We start from the raw sequence: 16,039 nt of genomic DNA on the forward strand, positions 1-16,039 counted from the left end.
TAAAACTATGACGTTTGGGGACCTGTGCCTAGAGGAAACTATGGGTGTCATCTTGTGGACCACCAAAGTGTGATTCTTGACTCAAGTCTTGAACATTTTGACTGTCTAAGCTACAGATCCTATAGGGATGATCCTCACAGTCTATAGGTGTTTGTTTATTAAAATCTTTATATACCACATATACAGCCAAAAGGATCAAAGCGGTTTACAATATAACTCAATCAAATTTATAAAAGAGCTCCATTTAAATAAAAAAGAAAAGAAATTAACGGAGTTGCCATTCAACAGATCACTTATAATTGGAAGAATTGGAATAGATTGAATTATTGTTTTTGGTGGAACTCTGTATGCCATATTTATAAAATGGAAAGGACACAATTTCAAGATGTGTGGAGGCCATTAATAGAATATTGTAAAGATTAAAAATTATTCTTCCCTGAATAAAAATTTTAAGACATTAAGGGGGGGGAGGGGGAGGGAATTTGGTTTTGACTATTAATAAAAGAAATCATTTTCATAATTGAATAAGGGAGGGGATATTATTCTATAACATGAGGACCAATTGTAAGATTTCAAGTGTATTTGAAAATTAAATTGATAAATGTAATTATTGTACTTGTTTTAAGATTTGAAATGAATAAAGATTTAAAAAGAAAAGAAATTAGCATTTCTAATCCACAATACCCTATTACAACCAGATTAACAAATAAAACTAAAAATTAATCAATAGAAATTAAAAATGATATCAATGCAGATTGCAGTCCCGAATTCAACTCATCAATTTTAAAAAGGCCAGTTGAAAAAAATGTGCCATTAGATGTCTTTTAAACTTTTTGAACGAATCTTCCTTTCTCAATTCCACCAGCCAGCCGCACCATTTCTAGTCGAGGCAATATGGGGAACAACCACTCTATTATCTTTCTGAGGTCGTAATAAACGCCCAGGCGCATAAAACAACACCGGGTTGGAACGATATGACGGTTGTAACTCAAACAATGCTCTATGTGCTAACATCAAAATCTTAAATTTGATTCTGAATTCCATTGGTAACCAGTGGAATTTCAAATACAAAGGCGTGATATGATCATGGATATGAACAGGGCCTACGAAGCGAACCGCAGCACTTCGTACTGCTTGTGAGCGTTTCAATTGCCCTGTTCTTATTCCTGCATATACTAAATTGCCATAATCCAATTTAGATCCCTTACCAACATGCTTCTCAATCTAAATCTATTCGGGCAGAGATTAGGGACAATTCCTGACTAGTCAACCCACATGCCAAGGCACAAAAAAAAAAGAGTCCAGCAATCTCGGTGAGCAGACGTGGCCTCGTTGCCCAGGCGCCAGACCAGAAACAAAACACTTTCAAGCCCTGAGTTTGTTTTGGTAGGATTCTATGATTTATATTGTCTGCTTAGTCCCTTGGTGAGAAAGTGAGGGTTGGCCAGGTTTTATTTTAAGAAATTCTACATGTAGTGCACACTATTTCTGTGTTTCTGTAATTTGCCAAAAGTAGGGAAAACCAGTAGATTGATGGCTCATGCATTTGTGTCTTTGCATTTGTGACTTTCTGTGAACAAGTAAATATAACAGCAAAGGGCTCGTTTTATTTGCTCTGATAAATTTCCTAAGGCAGCTGTACACATGCATTAAAATTAGAAAACTGCATCCACAGAGGCTTCCCAGAAGCAGCGGTGGGATTGGGACGTCAGGCAAACCTTTGCTTTCCCAACAGAAAAGGGTTCTTGTAAAAATACTTCATGGATTATGTCCATAAATTACAAGCAGTGACAAGAAAATGTGGACTTTTATGTGATTCACATGTTTGTCTGTCTGGGGGTATAGTACGGGGGGGACTGTGACCTACATCCACATTTTACAAAATATACAGGTATGTGAATACAGTTACATTTAACAAGAACTACTGCAGAAAGGGACTTGGGAGTAGAGAATGACACGGTGACAAAATTCATCACCGTCCCCGTCCCCGCGGATAACCGCGGGAAACCATCTTCATGTCATTCTTTAAGGAGAGAGGGAAGAATCAGAGTATGAATGGCCACAGCCACTGACCCGCAAGCTTTGCTTTGAAGAATGCTGAGATTGAGCAGCAACATTCCAGAGCAGATATTGTGATGTCATAATGCCTCATTCCACCAATGCCTAAGAGCCAATCACATCAGTGATGTCACAATGGCTTCATTATCCTTGGCTCCCATAAGAATCAGAGTATGAATGGCCACAACCACTGACCCTCAAGCCTTGCATTGAAGAATGCTGGTGTAGAAGGACTGAGGTTGAAACAGACACTACAGAATGACAGTCTCTGGTATCCAGAGCAGATATTGTGATGTCATAATGCCTCATTCCACCAGTGTCTAAGAGCCAATCACATCAGTGATGTCACAATGGCTTCATTATCCTTGGCTTACATAAGAATCAGAGTATGAATGGCCACAACCACTGACCCGCAAGCTTTGCTTTGAAGATTGCTGGTGTAGAAGGACCGAGGTTGAAATAGACACTAGAAAATGACATGGGATTATTTCCTGCGGTTATCCGCGGGGACGGGAACAGTGATGAATTTTGTCACCGTGTCATTCTCTACTTGGGAGTTCTCATCCGGGAAGATATGAAAGCTGCTAATCAGGTGGAGAAAGCAAAGGCCAGACAAATGCTGGGTTGCATCAGAAGGAGCTTCATCAGCCGAAAGCCGGAAGTCATACTACCGTTACACAGATCCATGGTGAGACCTCACCTGGAGTACTGTGTCCAATTTTGGAGGCCACATTATCAAAAGGATGTGAAGAGAATGGAGTCGATACAGAGAATGGCCACTAGGATGGTCTCAGGACTTAAAGGCATCCCATATGAAGAACGCCTGATCAGACTGCGCTTATATTCTCTCGAGGAGCGCAGAGAAAGGGGGGACACGATAGAAACATTTAAATACATCATGGGTCACATCAAAGTGGAGGAGGAAATCTTTTTCTAAAGGGTCCCATGGCAACAAGAGGGCATCCACTAAAACTTAAAGGAGGAAGATTTCATGGTGACACCAGGAAATACTTCTTCACCGAACGGATGATTGATCGATGGAATGATCTTCCCCGTCAGGTGGTCGAGACCAGTAGCGTGCTCGACTTCAAGAGTCAATGGGACAAACAGGTGGGAGTACTACAGAGTTATGCTCAAGCGATAGATACTCCAGGGAAGAAGGGTCCTTGAGCAGGCAGACTAGTTGGAGGGAGGGTTCTTGAGTGGGCAGACTTGTTGGGCCGTCGGCCCTTTTCTGCCGTCATATTCTACGTTTCTATGTTTCTATTTACTTCAGTGCATGTATGGTTATGGTAATTTGATACACTGTCTTTCATACACTGAATAGTCATCAAGTACTCCAAGTATTTCCCCTGGCGCTGGGCTTGAACCTGCAACCTCCGGGAGCTAAGGCTCCGTTCTAACCACTAGGCCACACTATCTGTCATTTCTGAAGATACAAAGATGCATCTGCAGGGCTGGACCAAGCATTAGGCAAGTCTAGGCGGTCACCTAGGGCAGAAGCTTCTCAAGAAGCAGGAAAAAAAACCCCAAAAACGCAGCAACAGTCAAACCAAAAGAATAGGGCAGATAGGTGCCAGTGCCCCCACCAACTTGGTCCGTACCCCCACACCCTCCTTACTATGCCACTGCTCAAGAGTACCTGATTATTTATTTGTTTAAAATTATTTATAACCCGCATATCTACATATCTAAGCGGGGAACAATACACACGTACAAAATCATTCCACACAACAAACAAATGCCATACAATAAAAAACAAAATTTAAAAAGAACCTGCGTATCCATTAAACCATGACATAATTTATACTTCCTCCCCCCCCAAAAAAAAAGTCAGTACTAACCCTCAGCTTGGAATACATAAAAGAACTACACATCCTCAAATTATCGCATGACATGTGCCAAAAAAAAATGCTCAAACACAGTTTTGACCCCTTTTCTGAATTATACAAAGTAGGGTAAATATAGTCAATTACTGATATTCAATTCATTAAAATGCTATACCAAGAATACCATAACATAAATTTAATTTTATGTTATGGCACCCTTTTCTGAATTTCAAAACATAGTCGATTGACGCAACGTCAGAGGTAGGGCATTCCACAGTGCCGGACCTTAGCTTTGCGGTTGCCCATGAGCTTCACAGCTGCCAATGAAGGAATTTCCAATGTCAAACTCTCTGAAGACCGTAACTCACGTGAAGGACAATGCCACTGAGAAAGATTACTATTTGATGTACTACAAACTGCTTTGGGCGAATCTCTTCATGAAAAGGTGATTAATAAAGTCTATAAATAAGCCACAATGTGTGCAAGGTTCCAAGTCAAGTCCTGAGATCAATTCATTCAACTGAGCTTCCCTAGAGAAACAAAATTTCTGCCTTCCTTTTTCATCACATCATGGCTGCTCCTCCCATCTGAGCTACAGATATTTAGAAAGGCACTGAATACCCTAATCACCTTTACTTCCTTCTGCCGACTCCCCCTCCTAGCACACTCTGCTCGCTACAGACAGACCACAGGTCAGGAGCCGATAAAGACTCTACTCCCTGCACCACACCACCCCTTACAGTATGCCAATGTTCCATATTTGGATTAATACATAGTAGCCCACTGCACACTTTTTCTACATCCATTTTTGGAAATGGAAGAGGTCTGAGAAGCTCACAGCAATTCCTAATTTGTGGGTGGTAGAAGGCTTACAAGGAACTACAAGATGAATCAATGTTATAAAAATGAGTGCCACACGGAGCTGTCGGGTGGCGGCATGCTGGAATTTTGGACACATAGAGCCAACGAGAGCAGGCCGTTTGCCAAGCTTACAGCCTGCAGAGCAATAAACTGGGGAGGAGAGAGGAATTCTTTAAAAGAGAACACCATATTTTGTCAGGATACTGTAAGGTATCTGAAAGGAATCTACATTACGAAAATAAGAAAAGAGAACAAAGATGTCCTCTCAAAAATGATCCTCAAAGCTGGAAACTCCATCAGTACCCTATATCAGTTAGTGTATGGTTTATTGGGGGGGGAGGGAGACAGAAAGAAATCACTGCCAAATGCTCCCTAGCCAGTAAATAATTCAGCAATTTCTTCACAGAGAAAATAATGAAGCTACAGAAAAATACAAATGGCCTAAACAACAACATACAAATAGTCAAACATATGAAGGAAACAGAAGACGCAATGGAAGAGTTCGAACCCATCACAGAGATCTAGGTGAAAAAACTACTGAGAAGAGTGAAACTGGGCCCATCATCCCTCGACACATGCCCAATACACCCGATGAGAGAGCTCGAAGGCGAAGGACTCTCCTACTTCACAGACCTTATCAATAAATCACTACAGTCCGGACAAGTTCCACTTCAGTGGAAACTCTCAATCACGAAATCCATTCTGAAAAATAAAGAAAAAGACCTAGAGACCAGTAGCCAACCAACTGTGGATATCTAAGCTAACAGACAAACTAGCCTGCCAACAAATATCAGACGTCCAAGAAAACTCATCAAAGTTAGAGCAGGCCCAATCAGGGTTCAGAAGACATCTGAGCATGGAAACCGTACTAGTAGCAGTATAGGGCTCAGTCCTCAAACACCATGCTAAAGATGACGCCATGCTGCTGGGATTCCTGGGCCTCTCAGCAACCTTTGACCTAGTCCAACACACACTGCTAAAACCAAGATGCATGGACTTGGGTCTCGAAGGAAAAGTCATGACATGGATAGAGTCCTTTCTAACCAAAAGACTGGAAAGAAACAGACATAGGGGTACCACAGGGATCTGCTATGTCACCCATGCTGTTCAACATCTTCCTCCAACCACTAGGGAAATTCATCAGAAAACTGCAATGGGAAAGCTACAGATCCAACTAGTTATCCCACTGAAGGTAACAGAACGTGAAAAATTCTATGAGTGTCAGAGCTGTTACCACCGGTGCCAGGTGAGTTCTTGGGACAAGAGTTTCAGTAAGTTGATATTAGGTTCCAGTTCTTATCAAGTTTTTAGAAAGATGTTGGAAGACAGATTTTATAAATGAGCTTCTAATTCACTATGCATTTACAGCTTTTTAAAATCTCCTTTGTAAACCGCTTAGAACTGAAAGGTGTTGCGGCATATAAATGGATTTTTATGTTATGTTATGTTATTAAGGGTGGCAAGAAGAGGCACTGGAGACATCACAACCAGCGTGAGAGCAAAGTCTTTTTACTGAAATAAAATGATATAACATTAACGAAGTCCCAACTAGGACCCAGTTTCGGCAACAGCGTCTCCTTCCTTAGGGGACAATGTTTATCTAAAAAAAAATATACACAACCAAAATATACATATAAACAAATGAATCTAATAAAATATGATATAATGTGAATAATGTGTTTTGATCGATGTGAACTGGCCAGTATAAGATTTTGAAAAACTCATTCTGAAGATATACATATGTGTACCAAAAAATAGTCTAAAAAGGAGGGAATCAACTTATGAGTGTTGTGATCAATAAATGAAAAAATCATTTCTTGATCAAAAGGCATTTAGACCAGACAACTCTTGTGTAAATTTATCACAACTCAAGCCCATCAATATGGATAGGAACCTAGAACTTTTTGTAACAGAAAGACTAACAACCAATAATGCCATCATAGTTATACATATGGAAAGTTAATTTTACTGACCACCCATTACAGAGGTTCACGTAAACCGCTCTGAATTGACCCCCCAGTCATTAGTAGCAGTATAGAAGCTTTCAATTAAGCTAAAAATTAGGCAGTGACTAGTGTGGCATGATTAGCATGATTCCTTAAAATGTAGGCGCACTTTATAGAATCCCAATTAGAGCCTTAGCCGTTGCTAGGTGTCTTAACTTTAAGTGTGTCCTATTTGTTTTCTTGGCCAAAATGCATGCGCCTAAGTCCAAAACACGCCCAAGACTCGCCCCCTAACCACACCTACTTTGTGAAAGGCATTTTGAACTAGGTGCCTACCTCAAAGTGGTAGGTACCTACCAAGTTAAGTGCCTAACATCCAATTAAGTGCAATTTACGCCAATTACAAGGTGCCAATTGTCAATTAAGTCTATTAATTAAGCTAGGCACGTTGATGGAGGCACTTACCTTTAGGCGGGTTATCTAGAAATTGCCTGTAAATGTTTGGGAAAGAAAGGTTTGTGGGGAAAGAGTTCTCCCAACCACTGAATACTGCACAGACACACAGAGCTTTACCTCTCAGCCTCCAGACGCATTTCTTCACGCTTTTGCCTCCTGAGCTCTCTACGGCGTTCAAAATCATCCATGTTCCTCGCTTAAAGCTCCCAATCACCGAGGATTGACCCCTGAAAGAAAAAGGCAGTGAAACGTCAGGCAGCTTACTCTGTGCCAGCAGTCCTTGCTTGAAGGCAGTGGCATAGCGAGGGTGGGAGGCGCCCCCCCCCACTCCTTTCCCACTCCCTGCCAAACACATGCACCCCTTTCCTTCCCCTAGACCTCTTTAATTGCCCCAGCGTGAGCAGCATCTACAACTAGCTGCCCACGCCAGCCATGGCTCTCCCTCTGACATCACTTCCTGGTCCTGCTACCAGGTTGGAGCTGCTGTTGAGCCGACGAAGAGCTAGAGGTATGGGGAAGGGAAAGGGCGTGTGCGTACAGTGGGAGGGGCGGAGAAGGAGAGGTGCCGGCGCCCCCACCAAGACAGCGCCCAGGCTAGTCCGCCCCCCCTCCCATCCCCCTTTACTACGCCACATCTTGAAGGGACCTGAGAAGTACTTGAGGGGGTAAAGGATAAAGAGCTGCGTTGGCTGTTTGATACCCTTGCGCTGGCCCTCAGAGCTTTCGTAGTCCTTCAGTAGTGTTAAGAAGGAGAGCGGGAGTGCACAAGAGGGTGATGTTGCAGCTGCCCTCTGGCAAAATGGAACATCTATTTGGATCACAATCTGTCTCAAAAGAACTTTGCATGTCAACGTTTAGACAACTCAGGCCTCTCTAACCCTTCTTCCCATAGTCTCGCTCATAACTTTTCCATCTCCCTCTTCCTCCCTCCCTCCCAACTCCAGACGTAGCATGTCTCACTCTTTGGGAGTGGTGTCACACTCACATGAAGCATGTCTCACTCTCATACCCAACTCCAGAGGTATCATATCCTTTCGATTGTTGGTTCAATCAGTTGGACTATTGTAACATTGTTCATCTTGATGGGACTCAGAAAAATCTTCATAGACTGCGCACAATTCAGAACGCAGCAGTCAGATTGATTTTCAACTTAAAGAAGTAGGATCATGTCACTGATTTTTATCGTAGACTGCACTGGCTTCCAGTTGAGGCATGGGTTAAATTTAAGCTCGGCTGTATTTGTTTTAAGGCAATAACAGGCTCAATTCCTGAGTATCCTCAATTCCTGAGTAATCTTTTATCATTACAAACTCTAAACATTCTAGAAAATCTCACTCATTATTTTCATTCCCTTCTGTAAAGGGATGTCAATATAAGAAATTTCAGGAACGACTGCTATCTTTTTAGGCAGCCTCATGGACTCATATATTCATATTCCCATATTCATATCAACAATTTTGATGTGTCTTAAAAATGTATCTTTTTAGGGAATCTTTCGGAAATTAGATATTGGATGTTTATTCATTTGTATTACTAATCTTTGTAAACCACATAACTTAATGGTATTTGCGGTATACAAGTGAGTTTTATGTTTATGAGTGGTGTCACACTCACAAGAAGCCTGTCTCACTCTCACACTCAACTCCAGAGATATCATGTCTCACTCATTGGGAGTGTGTCACATTCTTTTGAAGACTCTCACACTCTCTAAGCCTCTTCTCTCACTCGTTAGGAGTGTGTCACATTCTTTTGAAGACTCTCACACTCTCTAAGCCCTTCTTTCACTCGTTAGGACTGTGTCACATTTGAAGGCTCTCTCACTTTCCAACTCTCTAAACCTAAAGCAACAATAGCTGTGGGGCCCCTCCAGTAGGAAGAAATCTGAGCACACTTCCCTGTGTCCTTTCCTCCCCCTACCATATCCCTTTTCTCAAAACTAAAAACAAACTTTTTAGCTACTAAGCAGAGGGCACTTTTCAGTCTGTAAAGTTTACACAGCTAACTAGTCTGTTACTTGGGGAAATTCCTTTGAAATCTTTCTCATATCACCTCTTCTCTGTTAAGATCCTTTCAGAGGCACCAAAGAAAGAAATATCATTTTATGCTGATTTTTTTCATTTGTCATTTCTGTTATTTGACACATCTTGTTAGATTTATATCCTGGATACACTAACCTATGGATTCTATATACGTTACCAAAATATGTGCAGGGTTCCAAAATCAAACTGCAAAATAATTAACATAGAAATATGATGGCAGATAAAGGCCAACTGGCCCGTCCAGTCTGCCCATCCGCATCTCTTTCTCTCTCCAAGATATCCCATGTGCCTATCCCAGGCCTTCTTGTGTTCAGACATAGTCTCTGTCTCCACCACCTCCTCTGGGACACTGTTCCACGCATCTACCACCCTTTCTGTAAAAATGTATTTCCTTAGATTACTCCGGAGCCTGTCACCTCTTAACCTCATCCTATGCCCTCTCATTCTGGAGCTTCCTTTCAAATGAAAGAGTTGCCTCATGTGCATTTATGCCACATAGGTATTTAAATGAATCTATCATATCTCCCCTCTCCCAAAGTACACATATTCAGATATTTAAGTCTGTCACCATATGCCTTATGATGAAGACCATGCACCATTTTAGGAGCCTTCATCCTTTTTATATATTTTTGAAGGTGCCGCCTCCAGAATTGTACACAATATTCTAAATGAGGTCTCACCAGAGTCTTATAAAGGGGCTTCAATACCTCCTTATACCTACTGGCCATACCTCTCCCTATGCACCCTAGCATCCTTCTAGATTTCACTGTCACCTTTTCAACCTATTTGGACACCTTAAGATCATCACATACAATCACACTCAAGTCCCGCTGTTCTGTCGTGCACATAAGTTCTTTATCCCTAAACTGTACCATTCTCCAAGGTTTTTGCAGGCCAAATGCATGACCTTGCATTTCTTAGCATTAAATCTTAACTGCCAATTTTCAGACCATTCTTTAGGCTTCGTTAGGTCCTTCCTCATGTTATTCACACCATCAGATTTTGGTATCATCCACAAAGAGGCAAATCTGACCTGACAACCCTTCAGCAATATCGTTTACAAAAATGTTAAAAAGAACAGGCCCAAGAACAGAATCTTGAGGCACACCGTTGGTAACATCCCTTCCTCAGAGTTGATTACTACCTTCTGTCGCCTTCCACTCAACTAGCTCCTGACCCAGTCTGCCACTTTGGGGCCTATCATGAGGGCACCCCGTTTATTAGATGCCTGTGTGGAATACAGGGTTTTGCCAAAATCTAAATACACATCTACTGCTCTCCCTCTATTGAATTCTCTGGTCACCCAGTCAAAGAAATTGATCAGATTTGTCGGACAAGACCTACTTCTAGTGAATCCATGTTGTCTCAGGTCCTGTAATCCACTGGATTCCTGAAACTTCACAATTCTCCATTTTAAAAGTGTTTCTATTAATTTACTTACCATAGAACAGTGGTTCCCAACCCTGTCCTGGAGGACCACCAGGCCAATCGGGTTTTCAGGCTCGCCCTAATGAATATGCATGAGAGAGATTTGCATATAATGGAAGTGACAGGCATGCAAATCTGCTCCTTGCATATTCATTAGGGCTATGCAGAAAACCCGATTGGCCTGGTGGTCCTCCAGGACAGGGTTGGGGACCACTGCCATAGAAGTCAGACCTACCAGCCTATAATTCCCTACTTCTTCATTACTTCCACTTTTGAGGAGAGGGACCACATCCGCCCTCCGCCAGTCCTCCGGTACCACTCCCAGTTCTAGAGAAGGATTGAAAAGGTCAGCCTGTGGAGCCACCAGAACTTCCTCTTAGTTCCCTTAGTACCCTCGGATGTACACTGTTTAGCTAGCTCCTCACAAACACATTCCTCTGAAAATTGGTCAGTGAGCCATTAACTATCAATAATTGGTTAGAATTGGCACTCAATTGGGCTTACGCGTGGATCTACCCAATGCCCTATTCTATAAAATCTGCACCTAAAATTGGTAGCGACAACTCAAGAATGGGTGGAGCCATGGGTGTTCCTAAAACACAGGCGTAATGTTATAGAAAAGGGTCACCAGGTTTCATCAGGTGTAAGTGTGGCACTCCAAATTAGGCGCGAGATCCATGTAAGCTAGTATTCGATAATGGACTCATTCTGGAATACTAGCTTTAGGGTTACCAGACGTCCGGATTTCCCAGGACTTGTCCTCCTTTTGAGAGTCGGATGGCACTTTGAAAAGCCTCCTCAAATTGCGTTGGGCAGGGAGGAAGTCCTCACATCCACAGACTTCCTACCTGCCTGACAAGAGCAGGCAGCAGGGGCAGGCCTTGGGGTGGGATTAGGGTGGAACTGGGCGGGCCTGGGGGGTCTGGATTTTCTGATTGGAAAATCTGGCAACCCTACTAGATTAGCGCAGATCTTCCCAGCACCTAACTTTGAGTACCATTGATAGACTTTCATGCCCCCCCCCAAAAAAAAATAAAGGTTTCTTTGTAAATCGTGGCTGTACGGCAAAGTTAAAATCTAAATTTTTCTCCATATCACTCATTTCTTTCCGTGCCCAGAACAGATGTTCTCAGTTTCTCTAGAACTCCCTAAAATGATCGTCCTGAGATGATAAAAACGAAGTTAGCAAAAGGTCTGAGCCCCTCTCCCACTTGCAAGCTGGTTTCCTGGACATCAAGAATTCAGACAGAATTCAGAGTAAGTAATCAAATGCACATGACCCTGCTTTCCTTTGTCTGTACATGTTAGACAGAGGAAAGGATCAAAGAAGAGGAAGAGAAAGACAAGCAGAGGGCAGGACCACCCAGAAGGAGGTTTGCACTGGGAATGAGTCGAGAAAGGCCCTTCTGCTGTACAGATCAGTGAGCCTCTCACCTTCTTTGTCTTTCCCCTGCAGAATGCCTCTACAGCTTGTCAGGCCCAGGTTTCTAGTCCAGGAAATCAAGCCCACCAGCCTTCTCTCCCTCTGCCCCCAAAGCCGAAAAGGGAAAGTGGCTGCCTTGTTTACAGAGCTGTCAGCAGTTAGAGAAGGTTAAGCTCAGCCTGAGAGACTCTGGCGTTTCAAGGCCTGTGAAGTCAGTTTCCTGTGCAGAGCTGGAAACCTCTGCTTCCTCTGTCTGAATTGCACAGAGGTTCATGGAATCTCTCCCAGCCCTTTTGTGCAGACGGCACCAGACACTGAGATTAAAAAAAAAATAAAAAAAAAATCCTGCTGATTCTGACATAAATGGAAACTCATTTTTTTATGGCCTGTTTCTCTGGTAGAAGATGGTCTCCTTGATGCAGTTTTGTGTTTCATCCTGCTTCCCTGGTCTTAGAACTAAGTCAGAACCATCACTGGGATCTGACACCATGAACTTCATTCCCAAGTATCTGAGAACTCTGTCTATGTCATAATCCCCCAGACAGACCTCTTCTAGGAAAAAGAAACACTTTTAAGCGCATGGTTTGCATTTACACATTGGGCTTTTGCCGCAGGACACCTTATGGATCACACATTAAGCCCCTTTTAAGTTGCGGTAAGTACATGCTAGAGCTTACAGATTAATGAAAGGAAGCCTAAGCATGCAACACAGTAGAGCGTTCAGATAACGGGCATATGCGATATTTACCACGCCTGCACAATGCCAATGAAAGGCCTTCATGACAATTCTTTGTACAAAGCACTAACATTCATGGTGCACTACATATATAAATGTTTAGAATATTAACATATATATGCAGGTATGCTAATATGCCACCTAAGCTCAATTTGTAGCATCTTTTAATCATTCTAAACCGCATAGAACTTCACGGTCCTGTGGTATATAAACTGTTATTATTATTATTAACATAAGAACAAAACTGGCACAGACCGAAGGTACATCAAGCCCACTATCCTGTTTCCAATAGTGGCCAACAAGTCCCTGGCAAGACCCCAAGAGTTTAAACAGATTTTATGCTGCTTATTCTAGAAATAAGCAGTGGATATCCCCCCAAGTCCATCTTAATAATGGTTTATGGACTTTTCTTTTAGGAAATCGTCCAAATCTTTCTTAAACCCTGCTAAGCTAACTGCTTTCATCACATTCTCTGACAACAAATTCCAGAGTTTAATGTTGAGTGTAAGAAATATTTTCTCCAGTTTATGTTCATCACATGCTCTCGAGTCCTAATATTTTTGGAAACAGCAAACAAGAACGAGTAATTGGAGGTGAAGAAGAGAACATTTTCTCCTTGATAAATTTAATTTGCCTCCTGATTTGTTGGAAGATTCAGTTTAAGATTCTTCTATTGGTTTTTAAGGCTTTGAATAATGCTGCTCCTCGTCTAATTTCAAAATCTGTGAAATCTTACACTCAGAGAAATCTTACACTCAGGGCAAGTGTTTGCTGGATATTCTATGTCTCCACCGAATTAACTTAAGAAGTTGTGCTCTAGGATTTTTTTTTAATTATTATTATTGGTCCCAGTCTGTGGAATGATCTTCCACTTTGAAACAACTAAAAACATTTTTATTTGAGAAGGTGTTTACTTGATGTCTGAATAAGTGTGGAGGTGGTTTCAATTACTTGTTAGGTTTTATTTCACCCTATCTCCAACCATTCCATTGGCTCCCAGTTACTTTCAGAATTCAGTATAAAGCAGTGATGATTTGTCAATTCCTGTATGGCAGTAACCATTATCTCTTCTTCTCTCTAAGAGATCCCACGTGCCTATCCCAAGCTTTCTTGACCTCAGACACAGTCTTTGTATCCATTACCTCTACCGGGAGACTATTCCATGCATCTACTACAATTTCTGTAATAAAGAATTTCCTTCGATTACGGTACTCCTGAGCCTATCACCATTGCATGTTGTTGCAATTCCCACCTAACTCCTGCATCTGGGAATGCCTCCATTCCATGCAGTTACAGGTGGACCCTGTGGACCAGTGTAGACTTACATTCACAAACAGGATAGGCACATTTCATATAACTTCTTTCTGTGGGAAGAGCATAATTTTAGCAGCAGATATGGCTCTGGAAAGTGCCCATCTCTGGTTATCAAATCCTACAGGCAAAGTCAGCCCCAGTACCTTACTACCTTCTATCCGATTTATCTTTTTCCCACATAACCATCCAGTCTCCAGGCAGATTGCATTTGAAGATCGTGCTGGTTTGGACTTTTGTAGTCAAGTACCTTATTCAAAATTTACCTCGTGTTTCTTTTTTTTTTTTTTTTTCACCTGGTAAGCCACCCCTGACTTCCACCCTCTTTGTAATCTATATCACTAGTCTCACTCGCTGCCATTTTAGGATGCAGAAGGGTAAAGAGGAAGCGATTTACGGAGAAAACTCAGAGGGACTAACATCTGATATCAAAGTCCCACATTCCTTCTTCAACTCACGCACAATACAACACTAACACTCCAAACTACAACTCCCATCACCTCAAAAAATGTGGCAGAAAAAGATGTTTGAGGCTACTTCAAATACCAAGCTCCCCACAACTAAGACAACCTATCACATACCTTGATTTCAAGAAAAAACTAAAGACCTCTTCTCCCCTATAACCTCATTCTTATCTTCACCCCTTCCTCTCAACAACCACCCCCACTAGGGTAACCATATGGCTCCAGAAAAGGAGGACAGATTGAGACATCCGGGTTTTACTTCCATTGCTTCAGATGTATCAATCCGTCCTCCTTTTTCTGGAGCCATATGGTAACCCTAACCCCCACTCTAATAATGTAACTTCAAAACTTGATCTAATTCTTATTATAAACCGCAGATTCCTTGCAGAGAATTACGGTATGTAAGTCCATTAGAGGCCAGAAATTTCTTCCAAGTAAGAGCCCACCACTGTCCTCAGTGTTCAGCCATTACAGTGGCTTTCCTCCAGCACAGAACTCTGGCTCTCGAGCATGAGAAGGCCCTTTTGTTAGACGGTCAATGTCAAGAGCAAAGACTGGAACTTCCTCCCCTCTCCCCCTCCCTGTAACATTCTGCAACGTTCCCAGCTCAAAGAATGGTCCTTCAGACTAATCCTTCTAATACTGTTTTCAGAAATATCACCACTAGGACCCCAATCCTATAAGCGGCACCTAGATCAGTTTAGCCTAGCCAGTTTCCATGCAGAACTCAAAATGTTTTTATTGGCTTAAATGATGTGATAATTGAAAACGCTATTAAAAGCCAATTTTTTTAAAAAACATGTTAATTGACACCACGCCCATGTGAAAAGTGTGCACGGTTAGGGTTGGAGTATGGGCATGGAATGACTTAGGCCTCGGTAAATTAGGCCAGGAAAACCCTGGCCTAACCTACTGGCGTCTAACATTATGACGCCTACGTCATGAGTTAGGTGCTGTTAGAAGCGATTCTATAAATGGTGTCTAACTTTGATTGACGTGTGGTGGGTGCCATTTTCAACAGCGCCAACGGATTTAGGCCCTAAGTGACTGAAAGCATTCCAGCCAAAGCTTATTTAATGAGTATGCATTCCAAATCCAGTTCCTCAGATATAGATATAATTCCTTATGTTATCTTAAAGAAAAACAAAAAAAATATATAAATCTTCACATGAAGGAATCTGTGAGAACTTGTTTGAATAAGAGATGTTTTTCTTCACATTTTAAACAATCCATCAAGACAACCCTGGCCTTACAGGGAACCATCGCAGCTTTTATCAATTCCAGCACATTTTTTTTTGTGAGCTCTGATAATCTGGATATGAAATAGTATTTTACTTACAAAACAGTACCACTGGTCTACTAAAGCTCATTCCTCAACACAAAATAAATTGCAACTACTGACACAAAAAGGCGATAAGAGAACAGAAATGCTTCATAGAAGATCCCTACAAAGCAAGACGATGGACGTCAAAAGATAAATGCCTTTCA

The 16,039-nt window shown here is 41.9% G+C and overlaps 1 protein-coding gene across 4 annotated transcripts in view; it reads right to left on the reverse strand.

Annotated features, from left to right (window-relative positions):
• Positions 1–16,039, reverse strand: part of CALD1 (caldesmon 1) — a 220,030-nt gene that overhangs the window by 90,695 nt on the left and 113,296 nt on the right. For all 4 annotated transcript variants that reach the window (XM_033951387.1, XM_033951394.1, XM_033951388.1 and 1 more), the window contains one exon: positions 7,268–7,377. In XM_033951387.1, coding sequence (XP_033807278.1) covers positions 7,268–7,338 — 71 coding nt within the window. In that variant the 5' untranslated portion in view covers positions 7,339–7,377. The remainder of the gene's footprint in view (positions 1–7,267; positions 7,378–16,039) is intronic.

This window comes from Geotrypetes seraphini, chromosome 7, assembly GCF_902459505.1.
Source record: "Geotrypetes seraphini chromosome 7, aGeoSer1.1, whole genome shotgun sequence".
Taxonomy (NCBI): Eukaryota; Metazoa; Chordata; class Amphibia; order Gymnophiona; family Dermophiidae; genus Geotrypetes; species Geotrypetes seraphini.